We start from the raw sequence: 15,828 nt of genomic DNA on the forward strand, positions 1-15,828 counted from the left end.
CCCCCCCCAGGATAGCTTAGGTAGGTAGCTGCCCCCCAGGATAGATTAGGTAGGTAGCTGGCCCCCCAGGATGGGTTAGGTAGGTAGCTGGCCCCCCAGGATAGGTTAGGTAGGTAGCTGGCCCCCCAGGATAGGTTAGGTAGGTAGCTGGCCCCCCAGGATAGGTTAGGTAGGTAGCTGGCCCCCAGGATAGGTTAGAGTAGGTAGCTGCCCCCCCGGATAGGTTAGAGTAGGTAGCTGCCCCCCAGGATAGGTTAGGTAGGTAGCTGGCCCCCCAGGATAGGTTAGGTAGGTAGCTGGCCCCCCAGCATAGGTTAGGTAGGTAGCTGGCCCCCCAGGATAGGTTAGGTAGGTAGCTGGCCCCCCAGGATAGGTTAGGTAGGTAGCTGGCCCCCCAGGATAGGTTAGGTAGGTAGCTGGCCCCCCAGGATAGGTTAGGTAGGTAGCTGGCCCCCCAGGATAGGTTAGGTAGGTAGCTGGCCCCCCAGGATAGGTTAGGTAGGTAGCTGGCCCCCCAGGATAGGTTAGAGTAGGTAGCTGCCCCCCCGGATAGGCACGGAAGCGCTGTAGGCGGAACTCACCTCCGTCCCTGCGCCGCTGGTCTCCTCCCGCTCTGTATAGATGTTGTTACACACTGCTTCCTGTTTAGCCGGAAGCAGTGTGTAACAGCAGATCTATGCAGAGCGGGAGGAGACCAGCGGCGCTTGGAACGCAGGCAGGTGAGTTCTGCCTACAGCGCTTCCGTGCGCTGCGCACTCTGCATCTGAGGGGGAGGGGGAGGGGGGGGCCCGGGGAGAGGTCGGACTGCCCTCCCCACGGCTGCAGCTCCCCCCTCCCAATAACGCACGCAGGGATCCCATCTCCGAGTCCAAACGGACATGGGCCCCCCGGGCCCCTCCCCCGCCTCTTCAGGAGCCGGGCCCGGTCGCCGAGGCGACCGTTGCGACCACAGGCCCTACGCCCCTGCTTGCCTCATTGTAACAGGATAATATTATTTACTCCTGTGATTTTTATGCTGATTAGTATAGATAGATCGATCAATAGATAGTAGGGTTAATAACTACAGCCGAATTCCGATTTCATCAAAATTCGGCTGATCAACTGACACACTGAACTGTTATTGGTTTGTGTTCAATTCTGCTTGTGTTTGATTGGTTAGTTCTTGTATTTAAACCTGGTGAGCGCCCCCAGTCATCGCCTGTGATAGCATTAGCTGTGGCTTGTTGCTGGGTATGCGCTCACTATCTGATTGATTCCTGTTGCCGACTATTGCCTTGTATCCTGACCACGCTTAGCCTCTGATTGATTCCTGTCGCTGACTATTGCCTTGTATCCTGACCATGCTTAACCTCTGATTGATTCCCATTGACGACTACTGCCTTGTACCTGGACGACGCTTGCTAGCTGCTTGGACACGGACTTGCATGAACTCTGCCTGGACTGACCTCGCCTTGATTAGACTTCGTTATCTCTGGAAAATATCTGGACTGCTTTGCCATTCAGGAACATCTGTCTCCGCAGTCATCTGATTAATTCGTCTGTATTGCCTCATCCTTCAGGCCTCAGGTGACTATATATATATACTTGTGAATACTGCGCCCATTACATTACTAGAGTTATCAGGTTCTGTTGGTGGATTACTATCTGTCAGTCTGTATGCTACATCTACCTGCAGGGTGTATTCTAGTATGGTGGAGTTTACGCAGGTGTTACGGGCTGAGCTATAGGTCAGTCATATGGGCATACAGCCTGACCTATAGTCATTGACCAGAAAAGCCTGAAAGCACCAATCCTCAGCTCTCCAAGGCAGCTTAGCACCCATCTCCAGCTCCCCAGCCAGCCTAGCATCCATCCCCAGCAAACCTAGCACCCATCCCCAGCTCCCAAGCCAGCCTAGTACCCATCCCCAGCTCTGTGTATTTAGCACATAATGGCAGGGGCGTGGCCGTGGTAAAATGATGACCCTGTGTATTGAGCAGATAATGGGAGGGGAGTGGCCATGTTAAAATGATGGCCCTGTGTATTGAGCAGATAATGGAAGGGGCGTGGCTGTGGTAAAATTATGTCCCTGTGTATTTGGCAGATAACGGAAAGGGCGTGGCCATGGTAAAATGATGGCCCTGTGTAATTAGCTGATAACAGAAGGGGCGTGGGCGTGGTAAAATGATGACCATGTGTATTTAGCAGATAACGAAGGGGGCGTGGCCGCCCGTGGTAAAACGACGGACCTGTGTATTGAGCAGATAACGAGAGGGGCGTGGCCGTGGTAAAATGACGGCCCTGTGTATTGAGCAGATAACGGAAGGGGGGAGGCCGTGGTAAAATGACGGCCCTGTGTATTGAGCAGATAACGGGAGGGGCGTGGCCGTGGTAAAATGACAGCCCTGTGTATTGAGCAGATAAAGGGAGGGGCATGGCCTTGGTAAAATGATGGACCTGTGTATTGAGCAGATTACGGGAGGGCCATGGTAAAATGATGGCCCTGTGTATTGAGCAGATTACGGGAGGGCCGTGGTAAAATGATGGACCTGTGTATTGAGCAGATTACGGGAGGGCCAAGGCCGTGGTAAAATGATGGCCCTGTGTATCGAGCAGATTACGGGAGGGCCGTGGCCGTGGTAAAATGACGGCCTTGTGCATTGAGCAGATTACGGGAGAAGCGTGGCCGTGGTAAAATGACGGCATTGTGTATTTAGCAGATAACGGGAGGGGTGTGGCCGTGGTAAAATGATGGCCCTGTGTATTGAGCAGATAACAGGAGGGGCGTGGCCTTGGTAAAATGACGGCCCTGTGTATTGAGCAGATTACGGGAGGGCCGTGGTAAAATGACAGCCCTGTGTATTGAGCAGATTACGGGAGGGGCGTGGCCGTGGTAAAATGATGGCCTTGTGTATTGAGCAGATTACGGAAGAGGCATGGCCGTGGTAAAATGACGGCCCTGTGTATTGAGCAGATTACGAGAGGGGCGTGGCCGTGGTAAAATGACTGCCCTGTGTATTGAGCAGATTACGAGAGGGGCGTGGCCATAGTAAACTGATGGCCCTGGGTATTGAGCAGATAATAGGAGGGGCGTGGCCGTGGTAAAATGACGGCCCTGTGTATTGAGCAGATTACGGGAGGGGGCGTGGCCGTGGTAAAATGACGGCCCTGTGTATTGAGCAGATAATGGGAGGGGGCGTGGCCGTGGTAAAATGACAGACCTGTGTATTAAGCAGATTACGGGCAGGGACGGATCTAGGGGGGGGGCAAGCGGGTATCTTGCCCCAGGCGCAGTTTGTTGAATTCTTAAAAAGGCGGCAAAATGAATGGCAGCTTAGGCGCCAAAACCTGACCTTTAGGCGCCAAAACCTGACCTTGCCCCAGGCGCAAGTTGGTCTTGATCCGTCCCTGATTACGGGAGAGCCTGGCCGTGGTAAAATGACGGCCTTGTGTATTGAGCAGATTATGGGAGGAGCGTGGCCGTGGTAAAATGACGGCCTTGTGTATTGAGCAGATTACGGGAGGGGAGTGGCCGTGGTAAAATGATGGCCCTGTGTATTGAGCAGATTATGGGAGGGGCGTGGCCGTGGTAAAATGACGGCCCTGTGTATTGAGCAGATAACGGGAGGGGCGTGGCCGTGGTAAAATGACGGCCCTGTGTATTGAGCAGATAACGGGAGGGGCGTGGCCGTGGTAAAATGACGGCCCTGTGTATTGAGCAGATAACGGGAGGGGCGTGGCCGTGGTAAAATGACGGCCCTGTGTATTGAGCAGATAACGGGAGGAGCGTGGCCGTGGTAAAATGACGGCCTTGTGTATTGAGCGGATAACGGGAGGGGCGTGGCCGTGGTAAAATGACGCCCTGTGTATTGAGCGGATAACAGGAGGGGCGTGGCCGTGGTAAAATGACGGCCTTGTGTATTGAGCAGATAACGGGAGGGGCGTGGCCGTGGTAAAATGACAGCCCTGTGTACTGAGCAGATGGAATAAGCTGCTGAGCCTCACATGAATGGTGTCATTTCTTTTCCTGTCTGTGCAGAAGATGAAGCAATGTGGATGAGTGTATTGCTGTGCACTGACTTCCCTCATTTGCATTGCAGTGAATGAAGCATTCATAGATCAGCCCTTGCACTCACAGTACTGCATTCTTCAGTCTCCCCCTAGCGAGCGGCTATGGAACTGCAGAGGTACTGTTTTTATTGTGCGTATTATTTAGTATTTACAGAGCACTGAGTCGTTATTATTATTTAGTATTTACAGAGCGCTGACATTATTATTATTTAGTATTTATAGAGCGCTGAGATCTTTCGTAGCACTTCCAGGGCCGTTCACACTTGGGGCGTTTTTTGCTTTTTTTCAAGCGCAGGGAATGTTTAAAATCGCCCACAAAACGCTTGTGCAATGAATCTCTATGAGAAGGTTCATATCAGCAAAGCGCTGCCTTAACCATTTTTGGGGCGATTTTGCCTAAGTGGAAAAACGCAAACGCTCACAAAATCGCTTTGTGCAGCGATTGCGTTCACGTTTTTAAGAATAAATACATTGTATTTATTATTTTCCGGGTCAAAGAGTTCACTTCCTGTACTTGCATCAGGGAGTGAATTACAAAACGGCTCTTGAAAAGCGCTTAGAAAAGAGCTTTTACCAGAAACGCAATGCGCAGTGGAGCATCGGGGATGGGGGGGGGGGGGGGGAGGGGGGTTGGGATGGGGGGGGAGGGGGGTTGGGATGGGGGGGGTCCACAAAAACGCAAAACGCTTGTTCTACAGGCGCTCATGCTTGCTACACAGCCATTGCAGTTAGGGCACCTGTTTTTTTCACTGACCTGAAGAGGCGGGCAAGTACCTGCGAAACGCGTTGTCAAATTTATGTGCTCGAATAAAAGACTTTTTTTCAATAAGCTGGTCCAAACTCTTCAAGAAAGGTAAGATTCCCTCTCTGTTTATAAGATTAATAGTTTATCAGCCTATTTTTTATGCATTGGGCGCCTCCACCCCTATTTTAAGTGTCGTGTTATACCTCTTTTAAAGGTGATAGTTTTTTAGTTGTCCTAAAGAACTTCCGGAGTGCGACCGCCTAGTTCCTGTCACAGACCTAGGGACGGTTAATTTCCCGCCTGCTCTGACGGTAGTTGCAAGGAGTTGCAACCCACCTTTGTGAGTATATACATCCTTAGCAGTTTGCTTTTCTGAATCTTACACGATTCTGCACCATTGGGCTCCTGGTCTCCTTTTGTCTTTTAGATGAACCTGAGGTTGTTACAATCACAGGAACCATCCACATAAGCTACCTAAAGAGAGGGAAGGCTCAGGGTCCTATAGAGCCTTCCCACTCCTCTCTCAGTCCCCCCTTGGCTCCCTGGTATGAATCCCCCGCTGCGGGAAACTTTGGATGTCTTCGGGAGCTGAGTCCTCCTGAAGTCAGGCGTCTCCATACTGCGTGTGTGCAGTATGGAGACGCCTGTCTTTGGGAGGACTCGGCTCCCAAAGACTTCCGGAGTTCCCCGCAGCGGGCGATTCATACCAGGGAGCCAGCACTTAACGGAGGGAAGTGTGAGAGGAGAGCGAATGCTCTATAGGACCCAGTGCCTTCCCTCTCCTTAGGTAAGTATCTGCTTCATTTTTTTAACATAGCGCTTCCATTGACTTTAAATTTGTTTTGAGAATTATGATTCTGTCAATTATCATTCTTTAAATTTTTTTAGAAATGTATTTTACTTTACAACTTTTTGCAATCGCAGTGCTGTTTTTTTCCACTAGTGCAATTCGTTTTTGTTGGCATTGCAATCGCCAGCCTGCACGATTTTTTGTTCCATCGCGTGCCTACATTCAACGGTTCATGGCACAATCAGTATGAAATTGCGGTAGTGGTTATTAAAGGCAGCACGATTGCGAATGCGATCTCGTTACCTATGTATTTATTTATTGTATTTATAAAGCGCCAACATATTACGCAGCGCTGGACATTAGTTTAGGTTACAGACAATATTTAGGGGTAGCATACAGCAATATGACAATACAGGAATACATGCAAACCAGATCACGCAGCACAGTATGAGAACAAGGTAATGCTTAGTCAGTCACTGGATGGAGCATGGAGATTAGGCAAGTTAGGTTCACTCAGATGCATAGCATGGGTTCACAGTAATGGAGGTGCATGATCAGGTAGGACACAAAAGGAGGAGGACCCTGCCCAAAGGCTTACAATCTAGAGGGAGAGGTAAGGACATGAAAGGTAGGGAAAAGGACCTAGTGGAAAAGGACCCTTATTTGGAACATTATACAATAAAATCTACTTTTAGTAGACTTCCAGAGACCTGGCCGAGAAGTTTACTGTATCTGAAGATTACTATATCAGAAGTCTTCATACATCCCATTTCTCTTGGAATGGATCCCACGAAGCACTAGAAACATTCCTTTGAGATTCTGCTCCATGCTGATATGATACAATGTCTGCATATCTGTCAGTATCATGAATCTCCTGCTCTGCTACATCCCAAGCCACCCCCAGCCTGGACTGCTGGCATACGGCAGGCTGGCTCTGTAGAGTCATGTTATTGATGTCACATTCCATCCCACCACCTGTGGCCTCAGCAGACATACAGATTCACCAGACCAGGCTACGCGTTTCCAGTCATCAGGTGTCCCAGTTGTGGAGGTCCTCCGCCCCCCCCCCCCCCCCAGCCCTGTGGCCTCAGCAGACCGGGCTATGTGTTTCCAGTCTTCAGGTGTCCAGTTGTGGAGGTCCTCCGCCCCCTGCAGCCTCAGCTCTGTGGCCTCAGCAGACATAGATTCACCAGACCAGGCTACGTGATTCCAGTCTTCAGGTGTCCAGTTGTGGAGGTCCTCCGCCCCTCGTACCCTCAGCTCTGTCCTCAGCAGACATACAGATTCACCAGACCAGGCTACGCGTTTCCAGTCTTCAGGTGTCCACTTGAGGAGGTCCTCCGGGGCGGGGGGCCGGCAACCTCAGCTCTCTGTTATTGGCTGACTGGAGCGAAACGTGTATTGTGATGTGTTGTGTACTCTGAGATGCTTTTCTGCTCAGCATAATTAGGACACTGCAAGGAATGGTTATCCAAGTTAAAATTGAGCCGAACTCTTGTACAGGACAGAAGGAAAATACAGTATATTCTTGTTATAATAAACTCTGGTATAGTAAACTTTTGGATATAATAAACCCCCTCTCCAGGTCCTGGCCAATCTCCATTATAAGTCTATTGAAGCAACGCATGGTATAGTAAACCCAGAGATAATAAAACTTCTGTTATAGTAAACGTCTTTTGACCCCTACAAGACGCCGACTCTGGGTATAGTAAACAGTGGGCGGTGCATGCGCCATATGTCAGTGGGCGGTGCATGTGTCATATGCTAGTGGGTGGTGCATGCGTCATGTCAGTGGGCGGTGCAGGCATCATATGTCAGTGGGCAGTGCATGCATCATATGTCAGTGGGCGGTGCATGCGTCAGTGGGTTGTGCATGCGTCCTATGTCTGTGGGCGGGGCATGCATCATATGTCAATGGGCGGTGCATGCGTCATATATCAGTGGGCAGTACATGTGTCATATGTCAGTGGACGGTGCATGCCTCATGTCAGTGGGCGGTGCATGCGTCATATGTCAGTGTGAAACCCATGGTCGGCTGCTCTCTACAGGCTGGTTGCAGGCGAGTTGATGCCTGATAACATTTGTAAGACAAGAAGAATGGCACTGGTGCTGGATATACAGTGTTGTACAAATAAGCAGCCTGGGGAACATGAGGAATAATGTGAATGTAAACAAAAGAGAATGCAGCGTTACCACTTCCACTGATAAACATATAGTCACAGTCCTCCCACAGGATTGTACGCACTCTCTGGTATCTCTTACCTTGTTAGCAGTGACCCTCCTGGTAGCATGTGGGGCGCAGTACAGGCTACTTTCACTTGTAGTGCAGATCAGAGCGGGCCTACTCGCTGCAAAACTAAAGAGAATGGAGAGGAGAGTGCTAAGTCCCGCCCACGGAGGTATCGGAGCCACTCACAGGAAGCGAGTGGCTGCCTCTATTCAGTGTCGGTTGCAATTTTTAAAGAGCCCTGAATACTATACCAGCAATTTTCCCTGCCTGGCAGTGCAGCCATAAGTTATACTTAACCTTGTAGTCCACCAAATGTGCATGTGCTTGTACTGTACCTCCAATGGGAGGACACACAGAGCTGCTCATGTGCAGCAGAGAATGCACCAGGGCATGCTGGGCCATTTCTAGGACAAGTGCTTGTACTGTACCTCCAATGGGAGGACAGAGCTGCTCCTGTGCAGCAGAGAATGTACCAGGGCATGCTGGGATATTTCTAGGACAAGTGCTTGTACTGTACCCCCAATGGGAGGACAGAGCTGCTCCTGTGCAGCAGAGAATGCACCAGGGCATGCTGGGCCATTTCTAGGACAAGTGCTTGTACTATACCTCCAATGGGAGGACAGAGCTGGTCCTGTGCAGCAGAGAATGCACCAGGGCATGCTGGGCCATTTCTAGGACAAGTGCTTGTACTGTACCTCCAATGGGAGGACAGAGCTGGTCCTGTGCAGCAGAGAATGCACCAGGGCATGCTGGGATATTTCTAGGACAAGTGCTTGTACTGTACCTCCAATGGGAGGACAGAGCTGCTCCTGTGCAGCAGAGAATGTACCAGGGCATGCTGGGCCATTTCTAGGACAAGTGCTTATACTGTACCTCCAATGGGAGAACAGAGCTGCTCCTGTGCAGCAGAGAATGTACCAGGGCATGCTGGGATATTTTTAGGACAAGTGCTTGTAATGAACCTCCAATGGGAGGACAGAGCTGCTCCTGTGCAGCAGAGAATGCACCAGGGCATGCTGGGCCATTTCTAGGACAAGTGCTTGTACTGTACCTCCAATGGGAGAACAGAGCTGCTCCTGTGCAGCAGAGAATGTACCAGGGCATGCTGGGATATTTTTAGGACAAGTGCTTGTAATGAACCTCCAATGGGAGGACAGAGCTGCTCCTGTGCAGCAGAGAATGTACCAGGGCATGCTGGGATATTTCTAGGACAAGTGCTTGTACTGTACCCCCAATGGGAGGACAGAGCTGCTCCTGTGCAGCAGAGAATGTACCCGGGCATGCTGGGCCATTTCTAGGACAAGTGCTTATACTGTACCTACAATGGGAGGACAGAGCTGGTCCTGTGCAGCAGAGAGTGTACCAGGGCATGCTGGGCCATTTCTAGGACAATTTCTGATATATTAAACTTCTGATATAGTAAACCACTTTTCCTGGTTCCTGTATAGAGAAATGCACTCTGTATGTTTTTAGAGAGTTTAGCCTGTCTAATTCCACTTTATTTGTGACTTATCGCAGCTGTAATTTGATCTCTCAGCTGTGTCAGTTGGCTGCTTTGGTAGGGCAGCTAATTTGTAAACACAGGATGTTAACCCTTTGTCTGCTTCTATAAAAGCAGGAAGTAGACACTGCAGATTTATTGCAGGATTTTTATCAGCTGTAACAAATAAATGTTTTTCTTTAAAGGTTATCATGCTGCTGCTTATCTTTTAGAGTAAAGAGGAAGTTCTGAGTTCAGGTCCCCTTTAAGGAGCCCCTACACTGGCAGATGGTCAGCAGATTTAAACTCTCTGGAGAGGCATCTATTGCTGAAAATGTACTGAACACAAATTTCCAATGGATTTCAGCATGAAATCTGTTCCGGCCCCTCCGTGTATCGTGTACCCTGCAGGCACGTGGTGAGCATCGCAAGCTCACCTGTCAATAGTTGCTCCTCCTCCTGTGTCCGGCGTTTTTCTCCATGGTCACCGGGGGGCGACAGAATCCCATGACCCCACAGCATGTACTGAGTCTTGTGTCTTTCTCTTTTTTTTTCAGCATGCAAATAACAGATTTAACACTGGACTGTTGTTATTGATTAGTTTAGTCTGGCTTATGTGAATAGACAGGAAGTGATGTCATTGTTGTTTACAATTGCCAGCATGAGTGAAGAACTAAGCCATACTTGTTTATTTTTGGTAAATTAGGACTCTGAACAAAAATAAAAATGGGACGCCTTACATATTAGTACTATACGGACAGTAATCTTGGGGCCTTTGCAATCCTTGACTTGAGGACCCCTAAAGAGCTCAGGCCTTAGGTAGAGATGGCCTGAACCGTTCTCTGGGCCGTGTACTACTTCCGGGTCGCTATGACCCGGAGTAGTACGCCTGCGCTGGCCCGGCGGAGCGCGTCCTATATCGCGCTCCTGTTGCCGGGCACTCTCTGCGCATGAGCGTGACGTCACGCACATGCGCAGAGAGTGCCCGGCAACAGGAGCGCGATATAGGACGCTCACTGCTGGGCTATCGCAGGCGTACTACTCCGGGTCATAGCGACCCAGAAGTAGTACACGGCCCAGAGATGCAGAGATGTTCGCCGGCGAACGGTTCGGGACCGTTCGCGACATCTCTAGTCTTAGGCGGTTGCGCCGTTTTGCTCTATTGAAGCACCGGCTTTATCGATTACTACTACCTGAATGATTTCGATCAGAGAGTGGTTGATCGCTTCCTGAATTGGGTCACTATCGATCAATGTTGGGCCAGCCTTATGCTTCATACACACTTGAGATTAAAGTCTTTGGAAAAGGCAAGATCACAGACCAATGTTACCCCCTTCCATGTAGTATGAGAGCCATACCTACACAGTCTTTTTCTATGGAGCTGAACTCCCCATCAGACAGAAATCTTACCCCCTTCCATGTAGTGTGAGAGCCATACCTACACAGTCTATTCTATGGAGCTGCATCCCCATCAGACAGAAATCTTACCCCCTTCATGTAGTATGAGAGCCATACCTACACAGTCTAGTCTATGGAGCTGAACTCCCCATCAGACAGAAATCTTACCCCCTTCCATGTAGTATGAGAGCCATACTCTACACAGTCTATTCTATGGAGCTGCACTCCCCATCAGACAGAAATCTTACCCCCTTCCATGTAGTATGAGAGCCACACCTACACAGTCTGTTCTATGGAGCTGAACTCCCCATCAGACAGAAATCTTTGCAAGATGCTGCACACAAAGATGCTGTACACATTCTAATGATCAGCATCTGCAAAAGATCTGTTCCTGCCAAAGATCCGTTCCTGCAAAATGCATTCATAGTCTATGATATTTGCAGATCTCATACACACCTTGTTTAACGGACAATTATCTGTAGATCAGATCCACCAGGATAGATCTTCAGATCTGCAGATGATTGTCTGATCTGCAGACTTGGCTATACCGCATGCTCTAATCTTTGTGAATTGACATTTACTAAGGTATTTACTGCACAAGTTGGTAATTTACCTCACTGGTAGGTAATTTCAGCTTGCCAAGCATTAGCAGCCTTTATAAATTGATATTTTATTAAAGGTTTGGTAAAATCTGCTGTTTTCTGCATTACTGCATGAATTGAAGCCTTAGTTTGAATGCTTCCCCCATGCCACAAAGAACGGGCCTTTAACTGAAAATTGTGATAGGAATGTCAGATTGGAAGCTCCTCAGGGGCGGGGACTGATAAGACTGCCCCTGCGGAATCTGTAAGGTTCTCTATTATATGCTAAAGCAACTGTACAGGAAACCATTACTCCAAAGGTCTAAGTCTATATGGCGCCCCCATCAGGACCACTGTATATTGCCTTCAATAATACAACCAAGTTTGTATTTTTTTCAACATATACGTATTTTATTAAAAATGCAATACATTTAGCTGCATATCTACATTAAAATAAACTTCCACAGAAAATGTAGAAAACACGTCAGGGCTGCAAAATGTTTGTAAAATGTATGCTAATAAAAGTGACCTTCAGATTTTAATTTAATCAAATTTTAATTTAAATACTCTGTACAGCGCTGCGGAAGATGTTGGCGCTATATAAATACTAAATAATAATAACTTGTGGCCAACTATAACATACCCAGAACTGACAGTAGGTAGTTTTCAAGTCTGAAATCTGAATTCTATTTTTAGTTAAGGCCACCCATGTATTTTCCTCTTTCTGGATGAGTAATGAGCTGCACAAAGCAGGAATAGTGGTTACTTAATTTTCACGTCTGCAGTAGCTGAGAGACCAGCAGCAGTGTTGATTCTGCCGTCCCGGAACTTCTGTGGATGGCGGTATTTTTTTGCATTAAATAAAAAGTAAAGTTCAAATAAATGATCAGGAAATGCTAATAACTTTAGCTTGCCCGCAGATTGAATTGGACCCATTAAAATCATCAGGAAGAGTGCTGATTGGATGAAGTCCAAGTTGGGTAAAATTTTGCATGCAATTTGTATGAGGGACTGAATTATTAAAAGACAACTGTAGTGAGAAGAATATGGAGGCTGCCATACTTATTTCCTTTTTTACCACTTCAGCCTACAGTGTTGTTCACCTTATGCATCCGAGAAACTTTCACCTCCTATTCAGTCACCAATAACTTTATCACTACTTATCACAATTAAATTATTTATATCTTGTTTTTTCCCGCCACCAATTAGGCTTTATTTGAGAGATACATTTTGCTAAGAAATATTTTATTCTAAATCCATTTTAACAGGAAGATTTAGAAAGAAATGGAAAAAATGTCATTATTTCTCAGTTTTTACAGTTTGAAATTAATACATGCTACCGTAATTAAAACCTATACATTTTATTTGCCTATTTGTCCCAGTTATTATACCGTTTAAATTATGTCCCTATCACAATTTATAGCAACGATATTTTATATGGAAATAAAGGTACATTTTTTCAATTTGCGCCCATCACTATTTACAAGCTTATAATTTAAAACATTATATTAATATACTCCTTTGACATGCATATTCAAAAAGTTCAGACCCTTAGGTAACTATTTATGTTATTTTTATTTAATTGTAAATTTTTTCAAATTAAAAATTTTATTTGGGTAATTTTTGGTGTGGGAGGTAAACAGCTAATTTTAAATGTAATTTAATGTATTTATTTAATAAAAAATGTATGTGGGTGTAGTTTTACTATTTGGTCACAAGATGGCCACAGTCAAAAAGTCCTGGAAGTGAACGATCTCGCTTCCAGGAAGCATTAGGACGAGAAACTTTTTTTCTGCAAAGACCGCGGGCCTCTGATAAGAGGCTGTCGGATTTTCTGTGGGGGACTTAGATCAATGAATGGGAATTATATTCCCATTCATTGATCTTGGGGCTAACGGCAGGGGGCGGGAGCACGCGCGGGAGTGGGCGCACTGGCAGCAGCACAGCCTATCTGGATGGATATATTCGTCCAGATAGGCTTAAGTGGTTAAGGATGGTGTTGAGCCAGAAAAAATAAATAAAGCAGGTACTCACCTAAGGAGAGGGAAGGCTCTGGGTCCTATAGAGCATTTCCTCTCGTCTCATGGTCTCCATGTTCCAGCAATGTCACCCCCATTTGAATCCCCCTCCGCAGTAGGTTTCAGAAGTGTTCGGGAGCCTGAGTGCTCCTGAAGACAGGCCGCTCTGTACTGCGCATGCAAGAGCACGAATGCGCAGTACGGGGCCGCCCATCTTCGGGAGCTCCTCGCATTGGCAGAGGAGCAGTATTCAACTGATTGGTCGCATACTGCTTACCAGGTGACAGTGCTGGAACGCGGGGACCAGGAGAGGAGCGGGAAGGCTCTATAGGAACCAGAGCCTCCCCTCTCCATAGGTGAGTATCTGTTTTTGTATTTTTTTTTAATTTCCAGCCTAACATTCACTTAAAGTGCACCAGAGCTGACCTACAATAAAAGTTTTATACATACCTAGGGCTTCCTCAAGCCCCATCCGCACGGATCGCTCCCACGCTGCCGTCCTCAGTCTTTTCCCTCTTCTGCACCAGGTCCCATAACTTCCGCCAGTCTGCGCAAAGAGAAGTTCGCTCTCTACGCATCTCTTCGGCAGAGGAAGCCCCAAGTATGTATAAAACTTTTATTGTTTGTCAGCTCTGGTTTCCTTTAAACAATACCAGTTGCCTGGCAGCCATGCTGTTCTATTTGGCTGCAGTAGTGTGTTTATCACACCAGAAACAAGCATGCAGCTAATCTTGTCAGATCTGACAATAATGTCAGAAACATCTGATCTGCTGCATGCTTGTTCAGGGGCTATGGCTAAAAGTATTAGAGGCAGAGGATCAGCAGGACAGCCAGGCAACTGGTATTGCTTAAAAGGAAATAAATAGGTCCAGGGCTTGCCCGCACTTCCCTCTAGGTATCGCATGGTGGTCTGGGGCTCCAGCCAGTGAGAGAGCCCGGGGCCCCCGGCTGTCGTGCGGACCAGTGTTTGTGAAGGAAATAAAATATGGCAGCCTCCATATCCCTCTTGTTACAGTTGTCCTTTAATCTCGCTGGCCATCTCCATTTCTTAGAAGGGTTCTGTAATGTTGCCATAGTAAGTATTACGGTGCTCAGAGAAGGACAAAATGGGGCCAAGGCAAGGTTAATCATAGTCTTTCGGGTAAGCTGAGCTGTGAGATGGGTCAAAGAAGATGGCAACTGGGCCCCTTGATGCCCACAAGACCCCAGGCACCTGCTTAGGTTGCCCTATGGATCATCCTGCTCTGATCGGTGCTTGCTCCATCCTGTCTTATAGGAGGCAGAGGAAGGAGAATAATGCTTCCTTGACTGTGCTTGTGGCACCTATGCAGCTGCACGGGTCCTACTTATCATAGACGTGCTCTGCCTAAATGAGTATGAGAGATAAGGCATGATCCCCGGTCTCTCCTCTTCACCTGGTCGGTGGCGTCCGGCTGCGCAGAGGAAAGGTCTCCTCCACGAAGCGGCGGCAGATCGGACAATGCTGAACTCGCGTTACGCAGCCGTCACACAGGCAGACGTGTCGACAGGGCAGCAGCACCCAGTTCACAGTGTCGTTCAGACACACGACGCAGTCTCTGCCCCCCTGAGGCTCCTCCTCTTCCTCCGACAGTCCCAACTTCTGCAGCAATTCCTGGTCTGCGGTGCTGCTGTCCTGACTCCCTCCGGCCGCCTCCGCAGACTCTGCTCCCTGCTCGTTTGTGGACATGTAAAGTTGCTGGATAAGAAATAAAAGACGGCTAAAATCAGCAGGGAAGAGAGAACTACTAAACAGACAGCCTGCATGCTAAATAAAATCATCTGTCTGACCACACCCCCAGGAGTTACCACTACAACAAAACTAGGGGCTTGCTATTACCCCCAGTTTAGTACTTCAGCCCACAGGCCATTTTACCCTGACGGCCTAGAGCCATTTTCACCTGCCAATGCTCCTCCCATTCATTTGCCCATAACTTTATCACTGCTTCTCACACCTGAATCATCTTTATCTTTTTTTTTCGCCACAAATTAGGCTTTTTTGTGGCGAAAAAATGACTTTATTTTCTATGCATTTTAAAAGGAAAAACAAGAAAAAATATATTAAAAAAAACACACACTACTTCTCCAATTCCACTCCCTATAGTTCTAAAATAAGCAATGCTATAATCCACACATTTTATTTGCCAATTTGTCCCAGCTATCACATTTAAATTATGTTCCTGGTACAATGTATAGCAACAATATGTTATTTGGCAATAAAGCTGTATTTTTTCAGTTTGGGTTTTTTTTTTTTGGTGTCCTATCAATAGTTACAAGCCCTTATTTACTAAAATAACAGTAATATAGATTTATGTCATACATATTGAAGGACACCTGAAGTGAGAGGTATATGGAGGCTGCCATATTTATTACAATACCAGCTGCCTTGCAGCCCTGCTGATCTATTTGGCTGCAGTAGTGTGTTTATCACACCAGAAACAAGCATGCAGCTACCTCTCAGTTCAGGTGCGCTCTAAAGACCCATCTGTCCACTATTGCCATCTTCATAGCTCCACCC

General features: G+C 47.6%; 1 protein-coding gene across 1 annotated transcript in view; it reads right to left on the reverse strand.

Annotated features, from left to right (window-relative positions):
- Positions 1–11,712: 11,712 nt before the first annotated feature.
- The window catches only part of CGRRF1 (cell growth regulator with ring finger domain 1), a 36,616-nt gene continuing 32,500 nt past the window's right edge, over positions 11,713–15,828 (reverse strand). Inside the window, exon 6 of the mRNA XM_068254720.1 lies at positions 11,713–15,009. Coding sequence (XP_068110821.1) covers positions 14,704–15,009 — 306 coding nt within the window. The 3' untranslated portion in view covers positions 11,713–14,703. The remainder of the gene's footprint in view (positions 15,010–15,828) is intronic.

Source organism: Hyperolius riggenbachi, chromosome 9, assembly GCF_040937935.1.
Source record: "Hyperolius riggenbachi isolate aHypRig1 chromosome 9, aHypRig1.pri, whole genome shotgun sequence".
Lineage (NCBI taxonomy): Eukaryota > Metazoa > Chordata > Amphibia > Anura > Hyperoliidae > Hyperolius > Hyperolius riggenbachi.